The sequence below is a fragment of the Nakaseomyces glabratus genome, chromosome H (assembly GCF_010111755.1).
Source record: "Nakaseomyces glabratus chromosome H, complete sequence".
Taxonomy (NCBI): Eukaryota; Fungi; Ascomycota; class Saccharomycetes; order Saccharomycetales; family Saccharomycetaceae; genus Nakaseomyces; species Nakaseomyces glabratus.
Genome location: NC_088958.1, coordinates 829162 through 845234, shown reverse-complemented (window position 1 = coordinate 845234; position 16073 = coordinate 829162). Strand labels below are relative to the sequence as shown.

The following is a 16073-nucleotide window of genomic DNA, read 5'->3' as shown; positions in this document are numbered from 1 at the left end:
ATTGATTTATTAAAGAAGAAGAAAAGCATATAATATACTAATAAGTAAGAATATATTTAATAATTTCTGTATCGAGAGTTCATTTAATCAAACTATTGACTTCAATCAATTGATATCATTTCCGCACTAATAAGATACCATACGGTATCTTTTGGAAGCTTAAAAGGGTTGTTTGTGCTAATATTTTCAACGACTTGTCGTTGAATATCAGTTATTTTTCCTATGAACCATTCTTTATTATCAGTTACCATGTTCTCATCCTTTAAGAAATATCTTGAAGATTCGTTAAATGCAGTGAAAGCAGCCCATGGATGCTTCACATTCGGCTTATGCAAACTTTTCCGAGATGCAGTAATATTGTTATTGGCTCCGCTGATAGGTGTGGATAGATCAACTGATGAAAATGATGATGCCATAGAAGAGCTCAAAGACTTAGTTTCTGATAACGCTTCCTTTGTTGGTAAAAATAGTGCTAAATCATTAACACGAAAATCCTTAACCGCTAATCGCTCATTTTGGTATAAGTCAATAAGAATCCTTTTAGACTTATTTTCCTTTGTCAATCGCTTTGCTAATGTCTCTATATCTTTGAAACGATTTATCACAGCGCTTTCGAATAATTTATTTTCATAAATCTTTTTAACAGAAGATATAAATAACTCACAGTTGGAAATATTGTTATCATTTGGTAATTGTTCATACTGTGCCCTAATATTTTTATAGACTACACTGTTGATAACACCGTCAATAGGTGAGATCTGTGCACTCTCGTCTAACAAACTTTGACTCAATCCCTTCTTCAGACCCTTCACCCTCTTGATTTCAAATTTGCCTGCACTTGTCTCTGTGAGTAAAAGTCCAATGTTCTCTAAAATATAAATGTTGGTAGAAAAGATATCAAAAAGCTCAGTTCTCAAATGTAATATGGCTTCAGGATAAGGACTTGAATGTATAATATCGCTTTCCGTTTTGTTTTGTTCTCCAGAAATAGCTTTGTTTGTGACAGCAAATGCCTGCCCCATATTTTCATCCTTTTCCTTGATAAGTTTTTCGTATTTGCTTTTTATTTCAAGTTTTTCATTTGCACTATCTTCAATTAATTGGTCCTGTCTTTGCTGCAATTCTTTCAGTTTTGATTTTAAGTGAGCATTTTCTAGTTCCACATCTTCAAAGGTCTTTTGCAGAGCATCTAAGTTGTTCATTAAGTTTTGATTGACTACAGTCACACTAGTCATTTCTTTCTTAAACCTCAGCCTTTCCTCTTTCAAAAGGTTAGTTTGATCTTCCTCATTTACCGTGAGCCTCGCTAATTCTTTATTCAGATGGTTCAATGTCTCTCGAAAGGCTGCCTTCTCAACCTCTATATCTATGAGCTTGGAATGGGTAATCTTCAATTGATCCGTCTTTAGTTTGTTATCTTTTTCGAGAGCAGTCACTTTTTCTGACAGATCACCGATCTCCTTCTTCAAGTCAAACATTTCTGCGTCTGTTTTCAAAGACGCCGAAGGTTCCAAACCCAACAGCGCTGATGACGAAACTAGTAAACTCCTACCAGCGGGAGAAACGTTATCTGCAAAGTAATTTGGCCTGTCTGTATGGTTGAGAACACCAGATGGCCACTTCGAAATACTTGAATATCCTTGTTCATGTAGCAGCGATTCAAGTTTTCTAATTCTAATTTTGTACCTTTTTATGAGGTCATTTTCGTTGTTAATTCTGCGGTGATCATAAGTAACATCTATCTGAGAGCAGATATTAGAATTTGACGCCTCCTTGAAAGATTGCTCCAAAACTTGAGTAGTTTCCTTTGACAAACCTAAATCATGCATATTTTTTATAAAGCTCTTTATCACATCTTCTAGTTTACGCTGTTCATTGCGCAAATCTTGAATGAATTTTTCTTTCAAGAATTGTGAATCTGAATTCATCAATTTTGATATTTCATCAAGGTCGTTATATTTTGTTAAATCTTCATTAAATGGTTTGGACAGCTCCCCAAAGTTCTTATACCAGTTTTTTCTCGTTGTGAGTTCGGCCGCTGAACGTTCTTTTATATCATTTGATATCGAAATCATATTCTTAGCCATTCCGCATTTCCAGACCTGTCTTCTATATTTTTCCACCAAATATAGCCCATATATCAACGGATAATCCTCGATTTGAGCAAATTCGACTTCTAAGTCCTTGTATAAGGTCAGGTCTGCATTGCAGTCATTTAAAAGGTATTGTTTTAGTTCAGATATTTGTAACTGAATCCAGGCAATTTGTCCTAGTTTTACTATGATCTGAATCTGAAAGTTTCTCTTATGAGTCAGTAGTTCATGCATATTCTCGTACAAGGCCTGAGATACTGTCAACAGGGTTTTGACCTTTTTCTGTATATCTATCATGACTGGTACAACCTCCTGAGTGATATATTCATCAGTAAACAGGGCATCATCTTTGTCGAGGATATCTCTACTTGCTTTTCTCACGGTGTCAGCTATAGAGTCAAAGCTCTTCTGCATTTCATGCAATTCGTTATCATCATTTTTCATATCCTTGATGTTCTTCAAGTTTTCTATTTCATTTTGAATCGATTTCCGTTGATCAGCGTAGGAGTCCAGCTCTTTTTTAATCTGTTTCAACTTCGAGTTCACTTTTCCATCAAGAGATTTCAGTGTCACTTCTTTTTCTATTTGTTTTGCCTCATCCACATACTGGCTTAAGTAGCCATTGAGTCCTGCTAGTTTTGTCAGAGTATTCTTGTAGCATTCCTTCCATCTCGACTGGAGGCTATTCTCATGCAGTTGATCCAGAAACACGACGTTGGAATTGTATAGCCGCTCTACGTCATAGCAGTAGAGGCCCAAGTACTGTTCGCAGGTTCCCAGACACCGCGCGAGGCTCTGGGTGTCCTCTTTGCATTTATCAGATATGGAGCTGTAGTAGTTTACGTCTATCTCGAGGGCGCTAAGCCAGCCGAGGTTCGTAGTGAGCATGCTCACTGCAGTTCTGTGTGAGATGCCGTCTGCTATCTTCAGGTCCTCCAGCGGCGACGGTATGGGTCTTATCAGGTCGTCCTGCAGCTGCGGGTGTCTTCTCTGCTCGAGCAAGCTGTCGAGCAGCTGGGCTGCCTGCTGTTCCACATCTGCAGTATCAGCATCAGCATCAGCATCGGAATCGGCATGGGCATCGGCGCCGGTGTGCGGTTCGTTGGTCAGGGAGAACAGTCTTCTGTCGTAGACGTAAATCTCGGGAGACTCGAGGTCACTGGCGTGCCTGAAGTTTGAGTCCTTAAGCTTTATGCCGAACGGGTACAGCAGCAGGATTTGAGCGCGGGGCACACCCCACTTGTTAGACAGGTAGGACTTGAATTCCTTGAGGTCCAGAAAGACCTTGAGGTCGACGGCTATTGTGTCGCCTGTGGTGCAGTCCAGACACCTGTACTCCATTGTGTCAGCGCGATGGTATGGCAGAGATCAGCTCTAGTTCAAAAAAATCAAGTTCATCTCTCAAAAATGCTCATCTCTTATAAGGCTCATCTCTTTATCCCTTCTCCCCCATACGCGGAGTTGAAAAAAAAGAGGAATGGAAAGATAATGGCAGACACCCCACCCCTCCAAAGCATATTGAGGGCGAGGATGAAGATAGTGTACCGGCCCCTGGACATAGGCAACCTGGCGCACTTCGAGCAGCTGAAGAGGCTTATAGACGCCGATCTCTCTGAGCCGTACTCCATATATGTGTACCGTTACTTCCTGAACCAGTGGCCAGATCTGACATTCCTGGCGTTCGATGCTGATGCAGTCGGCCAGGACGGGAATGGAGAAGATGGTATTGCAGGTGCAGTGCCGATTGGGTGTATAGTGTGCAAGAGCGAGATGCACCGCAGCAGCCGGTTGCGCGGCTACATCGGTATGCTGGCGGTGGCGAGCGCATACCGCGGACACGGGATCGCGAAGCGGCTGGTGCAGATCACGTTGGAGAAGATGGCGGAGATGCAGTGCGACGAAGTGATGCTGGAGACGGAGGTGAGCAACGTTGCGGCGCTAAACCTGTATGAAGGCATGGGGTTCATCCGCATGAAGCGGATGTTCCGGTACTACCTGAACGAGGGTGACGCGTACAAGCTTATCTTGCCGCTAACTGAACGCAGCTGCATACGCACAACATTTTTAAATCAGTGATACAAAATTATATATTTGTTAATAAAACAATTAGTAAAAAGAAGTGAAAAGAATATGATAATGTATATATTAATTTGCTTGTTTTAGTTTTTTTTTTGGTTCTCTCTTACTCTCTGTAATGGAGTTACAAAGTAGTTCTTAAGCGCGGGTGGCGTTATACAGTTCCTTTTCAGACTCGTATCTCTTCTTGTCGGCCTCGGCCTTGGCCTCGTAAGGCTGCTTGTCCTCGGCGGTTAGCGCCTTCCATCTCTCACCCAACAATCTACCGATCTGACCGAACGTCACGTCGGGGTTCTCCGAACGCACGATGTCTCTGTTCTCGTTGGCGAAGAACATGTAAGCGCTGAGCGCACGCTTAGGGGCGTTTGGGTCCTTCTTTCTTCTGGTGGTCTTTCTTCTTGGGGCTCTTGTCTCAGACATTTGTTATGTGGTGTATGGGATTTGTATTTTTTGTGGGTTTTAGAATCTGTGTTGAGAAAGGGAGAGAGAAAAAGGTATAATAGCAAAAAGGGAACTTCTTTAATAACGTATAAAAAGATAAAATAGCATTTGCAAAAAAAAATTGGGTTAAGAGGTAGAGAGAACTTTACTATGTGGATGCCCATAATAGAGAGAGCTTATATATGGGAGGTGTAGCACTAAGAAAACGAAAAATTTGTTTGGGATGTGTTGTTGTGTGAGCTGCTGTGCACAATGTGCTGTTGTAGTACAGTGTGTGCTACAGTTGTTGTAGAACAATGTGTGGTACTAACACAGTAAACCATCACAGTGGTACAAGTACAGTGGGTACAAGTACACCTCGATAAAGAGGGGATCGGGAAAATAGGGAGCTGCTGAGTGTTCTGTGAGAGATACTCGCAGGGTACGCGATATGCAAAAGAGGATTATCTTATTAAGAGCACTATGTACGTGTAGAGAGCTAGCAAAGAAAAAATTGCGTTTTGCGAGAGTGCGCTGGTCTATCTTGGGGGGCCCACTCAGAAACGTGTGCACACAAGCCCGGGGGAAGGGAGTGAATCTCTTGTGATGGAAATGACCCACCGAGAACAGGTGTGAAATGCTGAGAACGGGCTTTTTCCCTCTTGGAGGGGATTTGCAGTGATGTGTGGGTGTCCTTGCGTTGTGTAATTAATATGTACAGGGTTTTCTCTCATGCTTTGATCGTGGCTGGAATCTTGCTTTTTCTCGAAATGCTCAACTGTTCAAAGTAGAGTGGTTTTTTGGGGGGGAGAGGGGAAGGGAAGGGAAGCAGAGGAAGGGGTGGGAATGGAAATGGGACGTTCTTCCTCTTGGAGGGGATAGGGCGGTAGCGAGGGCGGTAGCGAGTCCAATGCAGTGAAACCAACTGTCCCTCCACCATGGATAGCCGCCCTGTATGCTGGAAACTCCACGTTCTGCGTAAAGTTCAGTGTGTCGATCCGATTAAGATTAAGAGGGGGAGGGGGAGAGGTGATGCTATTTGGGGTAGAACTTCTCGTAGTGCGGCAGTTGTCTCTCTGGCGAGAAGCGCTGGGTCTGTACGTACGCGCCGATCACACGGTTGCTGTAGTGCATCTTGGCGACACACCTGTCCACGCATGTCATCTCGCCCTTGGTGAGGTCCGACTCGCTGAACCCTTCATCCCGCGGTATGCACTTCTTCCTGCACGTCTCCATGATGTTGTTGAAGGTCGTCTGCATCGCCTCGAACTGCACTTCCGCCAGCTTCATGCGCTCCGCTGACACTTCTTGTCCCGCAAGCGGGTCCAACCACATAGACATTTCTCTTTGGGCTTGCTCTTGCTCTTGCTCTTGGTATATAACTAGTAGATTGCAAGAAAACTTTTTAAAAAATCTTTCCTTGATCATTTTTTTGTCCAGGAAGCGATGAGGGCGATGGTTGGAGGGGGGGAATGGGAGATTGAGAGATTGATACTAAGGGACTGAGGCACTAGAGGATGTGCCTCACGCTTTGCTGACAACAACCTTTATAAACTGTATATACAAATGTGTAACTGCTACATACATACATACCCGCAACGATGAAGGTGCTGATTACCAACGATGACGGCCCGCTGAATACGCAGTACTCGCCATACATCAGACCATTTGTGCAGTACATACTGCAGAACAGACCAGACTGGCAGATCACAGTCTGTGTGCCACACGTACAGAAGTCGTGGATAGGGAAGGCGCACATAGCCGGTAAGCACCTGTCCTTGCAGTTCCTGTACTCCAAGCGGGACTCCACGGACGACTCATACTGGGGGCCTTACATCGAGCCACAGCTGCGGGACTCCATTGAGCTGTTCCCGGAGCAGAAGGTCAACGAGGACATACCAGCGGATGCCATTGAGTGGATTCTGCTCGACGGCACCCCAGCGTCCTGCGTCAATATCGGCCTGCACCACTTCGAGGACAAGTACGACCTGGTCATCTCGGGCCCTAATGTCGGCAGGAACACCTCCGCAGCGTACATCACCTCGAGTGGTACCGTAGGCGCCGCTATGGAGGCAGTCATATGCGATGACACCAGGGCCATTGCGCTGTCCTGGGCTTTCTTCGATGGCCGCAAGGATGTCCCCAATGAACTGATGGAAAGGGCCTCCGCCAGAAGTGTCGATGTGATCGAGCACTTGGTTGGCAACTGGAGCACACAGGCTGACCTGTACAGTGTTAACGTCCCACTGATCGATAGCATCGGGCCTGAAACCGAGGCATACTACGCACCTATCTGGGAGAATAGATGGACTACGATCTATAACGGGCCAAAGATCAACAGACCTGTGAACAACGACATCGAGGACGGTAACGAGTCCAAGATGATCTCTTTTGAGTGGATGCCGGATTTCAAAGGCCATAGACCCTCAAAGCATTGTGACCCAGATGTCAAGTACGACATGGACATCATCGAGGAGAGGCGTATATGTGTTACACCACTCAGAGCGGCTTTCCATACGGTCCCTGACCTGGTCGGTAAACTCGACCTGGGATCTTCAACAACTAGATCAAATGACGAATCCGTGGCTGTGCTGACCATCCCCAGGAATAGCTACATCTATGAACCCTTACAACAATCTATAGCGAGACATTTGCATATTCCTATCCTAGACACATTAGATGCAGCCCCATCAGGAAAGGGAAAAGTTTTCCAGTATGGCGATTATGAAGATTTTGACCTGGATAGAGTCATGGATTCCCAAAACTACTTGGTTAACTCTTACATCTATAGAAAAGCCATCATCAGAAAACACTATTTATCGCATACAATCCAAAGATATGTTTCAAAACATCCGGGATCAATACTTAAAAAAGCATATATGGAATCATACACCATTGATTTAGATTACGCGGAATTCTTGGATGATGCACTAGATGAGAATTGGGAATTGCGCCAGGAATTAGAAAAAAACGACAGATGGTGGATCGTTAAACCAAGTATGAGTGACAAAGCTCAAGGTATCAGAGTGTTCAAGACAATCGAGGATCTACAGAATGTATTTGACTCGTTTGATGAAGAGGATACCGATGAGGAAATAGACGAGGAAACTGTCGATGACAATAAAATTATAATATCACAGCTACGACACTTCATCATTCAAGAATACATGGCTGATCCACTCTTACTTCCTTCAATGGGGAACAGGAAGTTTCACATAAGATGCTATATTACATGCAAAGGTGATCTTGAAGTATATGTGTACGACAGAATGTTGGCATTATTTGCTCCTAAACCTTTCTCGGCCTTAGACAGCGAAGAATACTCTCCAACCGACTTGGATAAATTAGGCTGCCACTTGACAAACACATGTTTGCAGTCTGATGCGGATAAAGATTTGGCTGTTATGGAATTTGGTAACTTGACTGATATAAGCAGGGAAGACAAAAGCAAAATTATCGAACAGATCCATATGATTGCAAAAGATATCTTCTTAGCGGCCTTAAACGTTGATAGAATGAATTTCCAACCGTTAAGAAATGCTTTCGAGACCTTTGGATTTGATTTCTTGGTAGACAGTTCATTTAATGTCAAGATTCTAGAAATCAATGCTTACCCTGATTTTAAACAAACTGGTAATGATTTGAAAGGATTGATATATGAACTATTTGATGATGTAGTTAAAACATGTGTTGCTCCTTTCTTCCAAGAAGCTGAAGAACCCCAGAATATCTCCAACTTCACTAAAGTATTGGACACTACTTCTAATGTATGGGAATAGTTATTGAAATATTTCACGAATTAGTCAAGATTGCCCCTCCTATTTGCTCTGCTACAAAGTCTCCTTAATAATAATAAATTAAATATAAAATGCTACAAATACTCTGGTAATCATAAACTATTTATTAAAATCCTCTCTATCCGTAACTACAACTGTTAAACTATACTTGTATGTGATGAACCCATGGTATAAAATAATGATACAAAAAATTGCTTAGTACGCACCAACATACTTTTAGTCCTACTCCTCATCCTCTTTATCACCCTGACCATCTCGTACACCTTCATCCACACTCATTGATCTATTTGTCGTGGCACTTATGATACCACGCTTAGCTGCTCTTAACGCATTCGGCACTGTAACACCTTCTTCGGGTATACTTGCGTATTCACGACTCCAGGAAGTAATACGTTCTCTAATTCTATTGCATTTAACAATACATCCCCTGATCTTTTGAAGGTTCCTTATGAATTCTTGATTTCTCTGTAATGCTATCTGAACTAGCTGCCTTGCATTTTCTACTTCTTCCAAAACTCTAGGTGAAGCAGTTTCTGGTAATAACTTCTGGTAGGATTCTGGTAGGGCCAAATTCGGTACTGCGAAGAATGGATCAGAATCTTCTTCTGCTATTTCGTCATCAGTTTTATCATCTTGTTGTGTCTTAGACTCCTCCAGTAGATCATAATATGTATGTGTAGGTATTTTTCTAGTAAACATTGTAACCCTGGCCTGTTTATCTTTATCGTTAGCGTTCCTTGTATCCGAGTTTATAAGTTCTAATTGTGATCCGTCCTCTAAGTCTTCTTCTTTCAACGTGAGACTATGATCATATTTAGGTAATCGTAGCGTTTTTTCGTATATTGGCGTTGGGTAGTCACCTAGAAATACATCCAGTAGTTGTGAGTAAGTAGTCACTGAGTTTTGTTCTTTTTCAATCATCAAAATACAGTTCAGTGCCAAATCTTTTAGAATAGTCCTATTAAAAGTCCTTTTGATAGAATCCCTTTTACAAATATCAGCTAATGATGATATTGGTGTCAATAATTCCCGTACATTTACAAGCTTTGACAGGTTATTTATTTCATCAAAGTCCTCTTCCAATGGATCATCTGTAGGCAACGTCTGGAGCACTGATTCAGATTGTGGAATCGTAGGGAACTTCATTCTCTTTCGAGTACTTTGGAGAAGTCTATGCTCAGAACCATTGTAGAATACTTTCTCTTCCTCTAACGGCCGTGATGTGTCCAATCTGTTCCTGGAGATCAGTTCGCTCCCTTGCAACAGTTTGTTGCCTCTATTTGTAGTAACGCCAGATGCATGTGGATATATGAATTTACCATCAATACCCCTCTTTAAAGGCCTGTAATTTCCGGCCTTCTCCTTTAGTACACGCCTAGTGAATGCGTTTATGCAGTCTTGTTCAAATTGCAAACTCGCAGCATCCTCTTTACTCTTTCTCCCCCGACCAGATTTCTTAACAGTGTCTTTCACCTCCTTAGGTGGCATGCTGAAATGTTAATTGATATTCTGATTCGATTATTAGTTCCGCCCACTGTTTCTTGATTGGGACTAGCTGTTGTTGTCGTCGTCGTGTGCCCACTAATTCTTTTCAGGATTTAGAAAGCTAGGTATTACAGGAAATCTCTATCCCGCTTATGCATCCAGTTTATAAATTTGTTGGCAATACACCATGAAAACGTTCATGTATTACTGTTCAAGGGTATTGTAAGGCTATTGTTGTGCTAGATGAGCAGTATTCCTGTTAGAGTTCAAGCTGACATGGAATCCTAAAACTGTTACACGTATAAAACGAGTTAATCTTGCTAAAGGTATTAAAGCAAGTTTATTGTGAGATCCTATAGTTTCATAACTTGTGTCCCAAGCTTAATCGATCATTTTCAGTAGTTCAGTACCAAAATAGATGTGTTTTACTAAGTATATATATGCCGATTAATTCTTGAATTTGCTACTGTGAGTGCAGAATAGCTATACTCATGTTGCCATCACTGCGGACGCGATAATGCATCGGGTATAACACCACCACTTACTACACCGAAATAGATCAATTGTCTAATCCAATTGCTCATCCGTTGGTGATTCAATTGGTATAAATATATGCCATCTATATTTGGTGAAGTATCTCATATACAGTTACTAGGCCGATCAAATACTATTAGCGAATAAAGATGGGTATTTTGGCTATATTGTTCATAATATACCTTGTTTCTTCCTTTAAGTCACTTCCAGGTGCTTATTTCTTCAGGTTCTATTACTACACTTTTGGGAACATCATTAGCCCATACTTCTTTGGTAAAGATACTGCAATTATCAAGAAACTTCAGTCTAACAAGTATGGATGCTTTGCCTATGCTGAATTAGATACTTATGCGTCCCCTTTTGAGTGTGATTTTTATTTCCACAAAAGTAACAGCACTTACTTCGAGGAATTAGACATATCTAGAGGTGATTTGATGACTAAGATCTTCCAAAAATTGTTTATTAACGCTAAGAAATGGCCTTACGTCCCTGTCGCTAATGTTTTTACCAATTTCTTGAAAGAGATCAAACCATTCCAAAAGTATGCAGTGAAGTCATCCATCCTATGCTGGGATAATAAGTGGATATATGTCATGAGTAAGTTCACAACAAACAATGGTAAGAACCTATGCTCTTTGTCCTTAACTAAGTATGTCTTGAAAGATGGGAGAAAGACAATTCCACCAAGCGAGGCTCTGGAATTCTGTGGTCTATATAACGAAGAAGTGGAGAAGATCTCTGCCAGAAATCTAGAGATCCTGACAAAACAATCTGGCTTTCATGAAACATCTCCAATTGAGCAATTAGATCATGAATATTTCAGAATATAAGAAGGTTATTGCCATTCCCATGATATGAGTTGTTGGTTTACACCTTCAACTAGTATGCGCAAACCCATGCAGTATATATTTGTTCAACAACAACAAGTCTTATTGTATATTATTAAATAGAACCATTACTTAAACATTCTATGGCATTACATCTACCCATCGTTGTTTAATGCGATGCCCATCTTACTGTATTTTCCCGCTATAACAACAAACGTCAACAAAATTTCACACAATAACCCTTTAAAACTGAATAAGAAGCACAAAGCATGGCATTGTTTCCTATAAGTAGAAGTTCTATCACAACAAGGTAAACATCAACTCATATAGTGTGTAGGCCAAAAATTGGAAGTGATGGGTGGACAGTTGTCTTTGCTGGCACAGACAGCACCATCGATTGGTATCTTCTCATACATCGATATATTAGATGAAACTCATTATGTGTCTCAATTAAACAACTCACGCTTTCTGAAGACATGTAAGGCCCTGGATCCTAATGGTGAAATAGTTGTTAAAGTGTTTATAAAGCCCAAGGAAGACAGTTCATTAGAGAAAATCATACAGAGATTGAAAAGAGAAGCAGTATTACTTAGTGCATTACCCAATGTGTTGAACTATAGCAAAATATTTGAATCTACAAGATGTGGGTACCTAGTACGACAACATTTGAAGACAAATTTATATGATAGACTAAGTACCAGACCTTATTTCACTGAGATTGAGACCAAATTTGTTGTGTTCCAGTTGCTACAGGCATTGAAAGATATACATGATCTCGATGTAATCCATGGTGACATTAAAACCGAGAATCTGTTATTAACAAGCTGGGATTGGGTGGTGCTCTCTGATTTTTGCTCTAATATAAAACCGGCATACATTCCAGATGATAACCCTGGCGAGTTTTCATTTTATTTTGATACTTCAAAAAGAAGAGCTTGCTACCTGGCACCAGAAAAGTTTGATTCCGCTAAGGCTTCAGGTGATGGGGTACATCAAGCAACAAAGGAAATGGACATATTCAGTCTCGGATGCTGTATAGCGGAGCTGTATCTAGATGGAGCAGCGCTTTTCAATTTGTCTCAATTGTTCAAATACAAAAGTGGTGATTATACTTTGAATGACATTCTTCCCCAAACTATATCGAAAAGTTCACCTGTACTCAAAGATATACTTCAGGATATGTTGCAAGTGGACCCCAAGAAGAGACTATCAGCACACGAACTACTAGAGAAATATAGAACAATCTATTTTCCAGACACGTTTTATGATTTTTTATATGATTACTGTAAAACTTTGGTAACCCTAGGCACCAGTGTTCCTTGTGCTGATCAAATTGAGGTCAACACCACGCTACAAGATCATTTAGGAAGTATAGACGAAATATTGATAAAAATTTATTGCGACTTTGGGAGAATATGTAAAAGTCTGAAACTTCCCGTATTAGATCAAGAGGATATGAACTATAATACAAAAGACAGTTTTTTGAGAGTATCAGATAAACTTTTAAGATTGGAAAATTATGAAACAGATAAAATTACCGCGTCAATACAGAATGAAGTTTCATTAATAATTTTAGTGTTCTTGTGCAAGGAATTCAGAAATCTCCAGTTTCCAGAAAATAAAGTCAAAGCTTTACAATTAATTTTAGCCTTTTCATTGTTTGTGTTAGATGATACAAAATTAGACCGGACATTGCCATATCTTGTAGCTGCTCTAGAAGATGACTCTACTAGAGTTAAAGTTATGGCAATGAATTGTGTAACTACACTCATAAAGGAAGTGAAACATCCAAATCAACTAAACGAAAATATTTTTGTTGATTACTTACTTCCTCGTGTACAAGCTTTGCTTCAGAATGGACAAGAAGAGAGTTTAGTTAGGGTTGCAATAGCCAGTAACTTAAGTGATCTAGCATTAAAAGCAAATCTTTTTCAAGAATATTGTCACACAATGCAGTCATCAACAATTCCAAATATTGTTCATGATTTTGAAAGTATCGAAGTAATAAGAAAGTACTCCCGTAAATTACAGCAGTTATTTGAAGACTTGACAGTATCAATACTAACTGATCCTGAAATCAGTGTTAAGGTCGCACTTCTGAAAAATATTCTCCCACTGTGTAAATACTTTGGAAGAGAAAAAACAAACGACGTTATTCTAAGTCATCTAATAACATACTTGAATGATAGAGATCCAGCGCTGAGAATGTATTTAGTAGAGTGTATTTCAGGAATCGCAATACTTCTTGGTCCGATCACTATGGAGCAATATATTCTTCCATTAATAATACAAACGATAACTGATGAAGAAGAATTAGTAGTGGTAAGCGTTTTAAAAAATTTGAAAGACCTTCTAAAAACTAGATTCGTTAATAAAAAGTATTTTTATGATATTACAAAATTTTTATCTCCATTGATATTACACCCAAATAGCTGGATAAGAAATTTTGTTCTAACCACCCTAGTTGAATGTATTAACCAAATGAGTAAAGCAGAAGTTTACTGTGTGCTATATCCCGTATTGAGACCTTTTTTTGATTTTGATGTTGATTTTACTGGTGATATGCTAATAAGCTGCGCAAAATTGCCAGTTTCTCGAAATACTTACAACCTATTAAGAAGCTGGAATAATAGATCCAAGAAAACATTCTTTTGGCAAAGAGTTACTACAAACTATGTAGATGCATTCGGCAACTCGACGATAAATTTTGTCGACAAGAGATATGTGAAGGAGAATTATGGTTTAAAAACAATGAAAGTGGAATCTAATATTCACTTACATACAAATGAAAACGAAAACATTCCCCTAACACTTGAAGATAAGTTTTGGATAGATAAATTTAAAAACTCAGGATTAACAGACAATGAATTGTGGAAGATTGTAGCCTTAAGAGAATACGTTGTACGCAGCAGCAGATCATCATCAAAGAAACCAGAAACAGTAACCAGTATTGTATCAAAGCTAAGTCTGACACCTAGTAATTTCTCAATTGAAAATGTCATGCCGAATACAGTGTTTTTTGACATAGAATTTTTACATCCCGAAACTCTCACATTTAATGATCTCGATGTAACAAACACTAATAGCATTAAAGAATCTGAATCTAATACATTTACTGATAATCATTCTAAGGTTATCGAAATGAAAGGCTCTCTCATTTTCAAAACTCCAAGAATTCCAACCACATTATCAAACCTGAAGAATATATATGTGCAATTAGAGCCAACAAACAATCACAGTGAAGGACATGCACACTTATCCGCTAGGAATCAGCCAGCGAATTTTATTGTCAAGAGTAGTTATGAAGGTCAAGATAAAATTATAGAAAAATATTTGAAGCAATTAAATATTTTGCCATCCTTGAAAGAATACAAGGAGTTTGGATTTGTTTCGGAAAACACAACTGCTGAAGCCGATGTTATTAATTTACATGGAAAGTTTGTAAGATCATACCCTCAGATTTTTGATGGAACGCTATTGCAATCAGAAGTCCTTTTAGGAACGAAATCTTTCATGATTTATGGTTCAGACCAAGGTGCATTGACTGTGTGGGATATAGATAGGCTAGCAAATGAAAAGTCTATCACAAGGCCACTATACTATGAATGCTCTGCTGAGATTACTTGTATTAAGGGCCTGTCTGGATATGACTCTTTTTGTGTGGGCCTAAAATCTAGTGAAATTTTGATATTTAGGATCTCTCTATCGAAAAATGGAAAGGCGAAAAACCTTCAAGAGCTTATATGCATTCGTTCACTAAACTTAATTGGAGAGAATTCTTCGGAATACCCCATCCAGATAGAATGCTGTCCAAATAATGACCAATTTCAATTAGTTGTGCTGTCCAATTACTCCAATGTTTACTTGTTTGACATAAGAACCATGAAAGTTATTGAAAAACTAGAACTGAATGCTGATTATGGCTGTACTATATCTATGGTTTTAGATGATAAAAATAACCTCTTGTTTTTTGGCACAGTATCAGGTATAATTGAAATGTGGGATGCAAGATATTTTGTGCAGATAAGAGCGTGGACATTTGGAGAATCACTGCCTATTAACAAATTGGCGATTATGGAACAAGAGAACAAATCTCTCTTGGTAGTTTGTGGAGGTGTTGATAGCGCATTTTTTACTTTATGGAATATAGAAAAACTTAGCTGCAAGCATGTGTTTGTCAGATCAAATGAGCAGCCTTCCCTGGATAGTTTTAATGTTATTGATGCTGACAAGCTGGATAAGCTTGCTTTTGAGAAGAATAATTCAAATATCAAGCCCATTGTTCAAATTTTCAATAATAAGGTGTTGTACATGGACGACATTGGCCGATTGTTGCATATTTTGGATACTCGAAATCCAGAAAAGTCTTCTACTTTTGCTGGCTCTAAAGTGGAATTACATTCATTTTCTGTACTACAAGTGACTGCATCATTGACTATGTCCTTGCAAAAGCATAATTATCAAAAAGAAGTAAACAATTCTAACTATACCAGCAGCAGGGTAATGACTGTAAATGTGTTTCAGTTGAAAAATAAACCATACATGTTATTAACTGACGAGGAGGGATATATAAATATATATACCTAGCATATATTATAGGCGATGCTTTTATTTGTTAAGTCAATACTAAATAGTACTAAGGTTCGTTTAAATATGACTTGATCATAAAATGTGTAGATATTATTGTACAATTTTTTTAGGTAAGGATGATGTCAGCTTCGAAATGAATCTTTCATTTTTAAATATTCATACGTCCAAATAAAGCTTCCTTTGCTGTCAACTAAATGGATATCAATACGGTATGCCAATTTATGAATATGAGGAGGAATAGAACCATATGC

At 39.5% G+C, this 16073-nt stretch overlaps 8 protein-coding genes across 8 annotated transcripts; 4 read left to right on the top strand and 4 right to left on the bottom strand.

Annotated features, from left to right (window-relative positions):
• Positions 1–101: 101 nt before the first annotated feature.
• ATG11 (autophagy protein ATG11) lies at positions 102–3434 on the bottom strand (the record flags this gene model as incomplete). Its single annotated transcript, XM_447172.1, has 1 exon — positions 102–3434. One exon carries the CDS (start codon positions 3432–3434, stop codon positions 102–104), a length of 3333 nt encoding a protein of 1110 aa, XP_447172.1.
• Positions 3435–3623: 189 nt separating this feature from the next.
• Positions 3624–4169, top strand: MAK3 (peptide alpha-N-acetyltransferase MAK3; the record flags this gene model as incomplete). The annotated part of the gene is made up of 1 exon (XM_447171.1): positions 3624–4169. One exon carries the CDS (start codon positions 3624–3626, stop codon positions 4167–4169), a length of 546 nt encoding a protein of 181 aa, XP_447171.1.
• A 138-nt stretch (positions 4170–4307) lies between these two features.
• GVI51_H08437 (non-histone chromosomal protein 6) lies at positions 4308–4589 on the bottom strand (the record flags this gene model as incomplete). The annotated part of the gene is made up of 1 exon (XM_002999508.1): positions 4308–4589. The coding sequence occupies one exon, from the start codon at positions 4587–4589 to the stop codon at positions 4308–4310; it is 282 nt and encodes a 93-aa protein (XP_002999554.1).
• Positions 4590–5624: 1035 nt separating this feature from the next.
• On the bottom strand, positions 5625–5930 carry TIM12 (Tim12p; the record flags this gene model as incomplete). The annotated part of the gene is made up of 1 exon (XM_447170.1): positions 5625–5930. The coding sequence occupies one exon, from the start codon at positions 5928–5930 to the stop codon at positions 5625–5627; it is 306 nt and encodes a 101-aa protein (XP_447170.1).
• Positions 5931–6190: 260 nt separating this feature from the next.
• PBY1 (putative tubulin tyrosine ligase) lies at positions 6191–8368 on the top strand (the record flags this gene model as incomplete). The annotated part of the gene is made up of 1 exon (XM_447169.1): positions 6191–8368. One exon carries the CDS (start codon positions 6191–6193, stop codon positions 8366–8368), a length of 2178 nt encoding a protein of 725 aa, XP_447169.1.
• Positions 8369–8608: 240 nt separating this feature from the next.
• On the bottom strand, positions 8609–9874 carry RXT2 (Rxt2p; the record flags this gene model as incomplete). The annotated part of the gene is made up of 1 exon (XM_447168.1): positions 8609–9874. One exon carries the CDS (start codon positions 9872–9874, stop codon positions 8609–8611), a length of 1266 nt encoding a protein of 421 aa, XP_447168.1.
• Positions 9875–10554: 680 nt separating this feature from the next.
• Positions 10555–11235, top strand: GVI51_H08349 (uncharacterized protein; the record flags this gene model as incomplete). The annotated part of the gene is made up of 1 exon (XM_447167.1): positions 10555–11235. One exon carries the CDS (start codon positions 10555–10557, stop codon positions 11233–11235), a length of 681 nt encoding a protein of 226 aa, XP_447167.1.
• Positions 11236–11586: 351 nt separating this feature from the next.
• On the top strand, positions 11587–15819 carry VPS15 (ubiquitin-binding serine/threonine protein kinase VPS15; the record flags this gene model as incomplete). The annotated part of the gene is made up of 1 exon (XM_447166.1): positions 11587–15819. One exon carries the CDS (start codon positions 11587–11589, stop codon positions 15817–15819), a length of 4233 nt encoding a protein of 1410 aa, XP_447166.1.
• Positions 15820–16073: the final 254 nt, after the last annotated feature.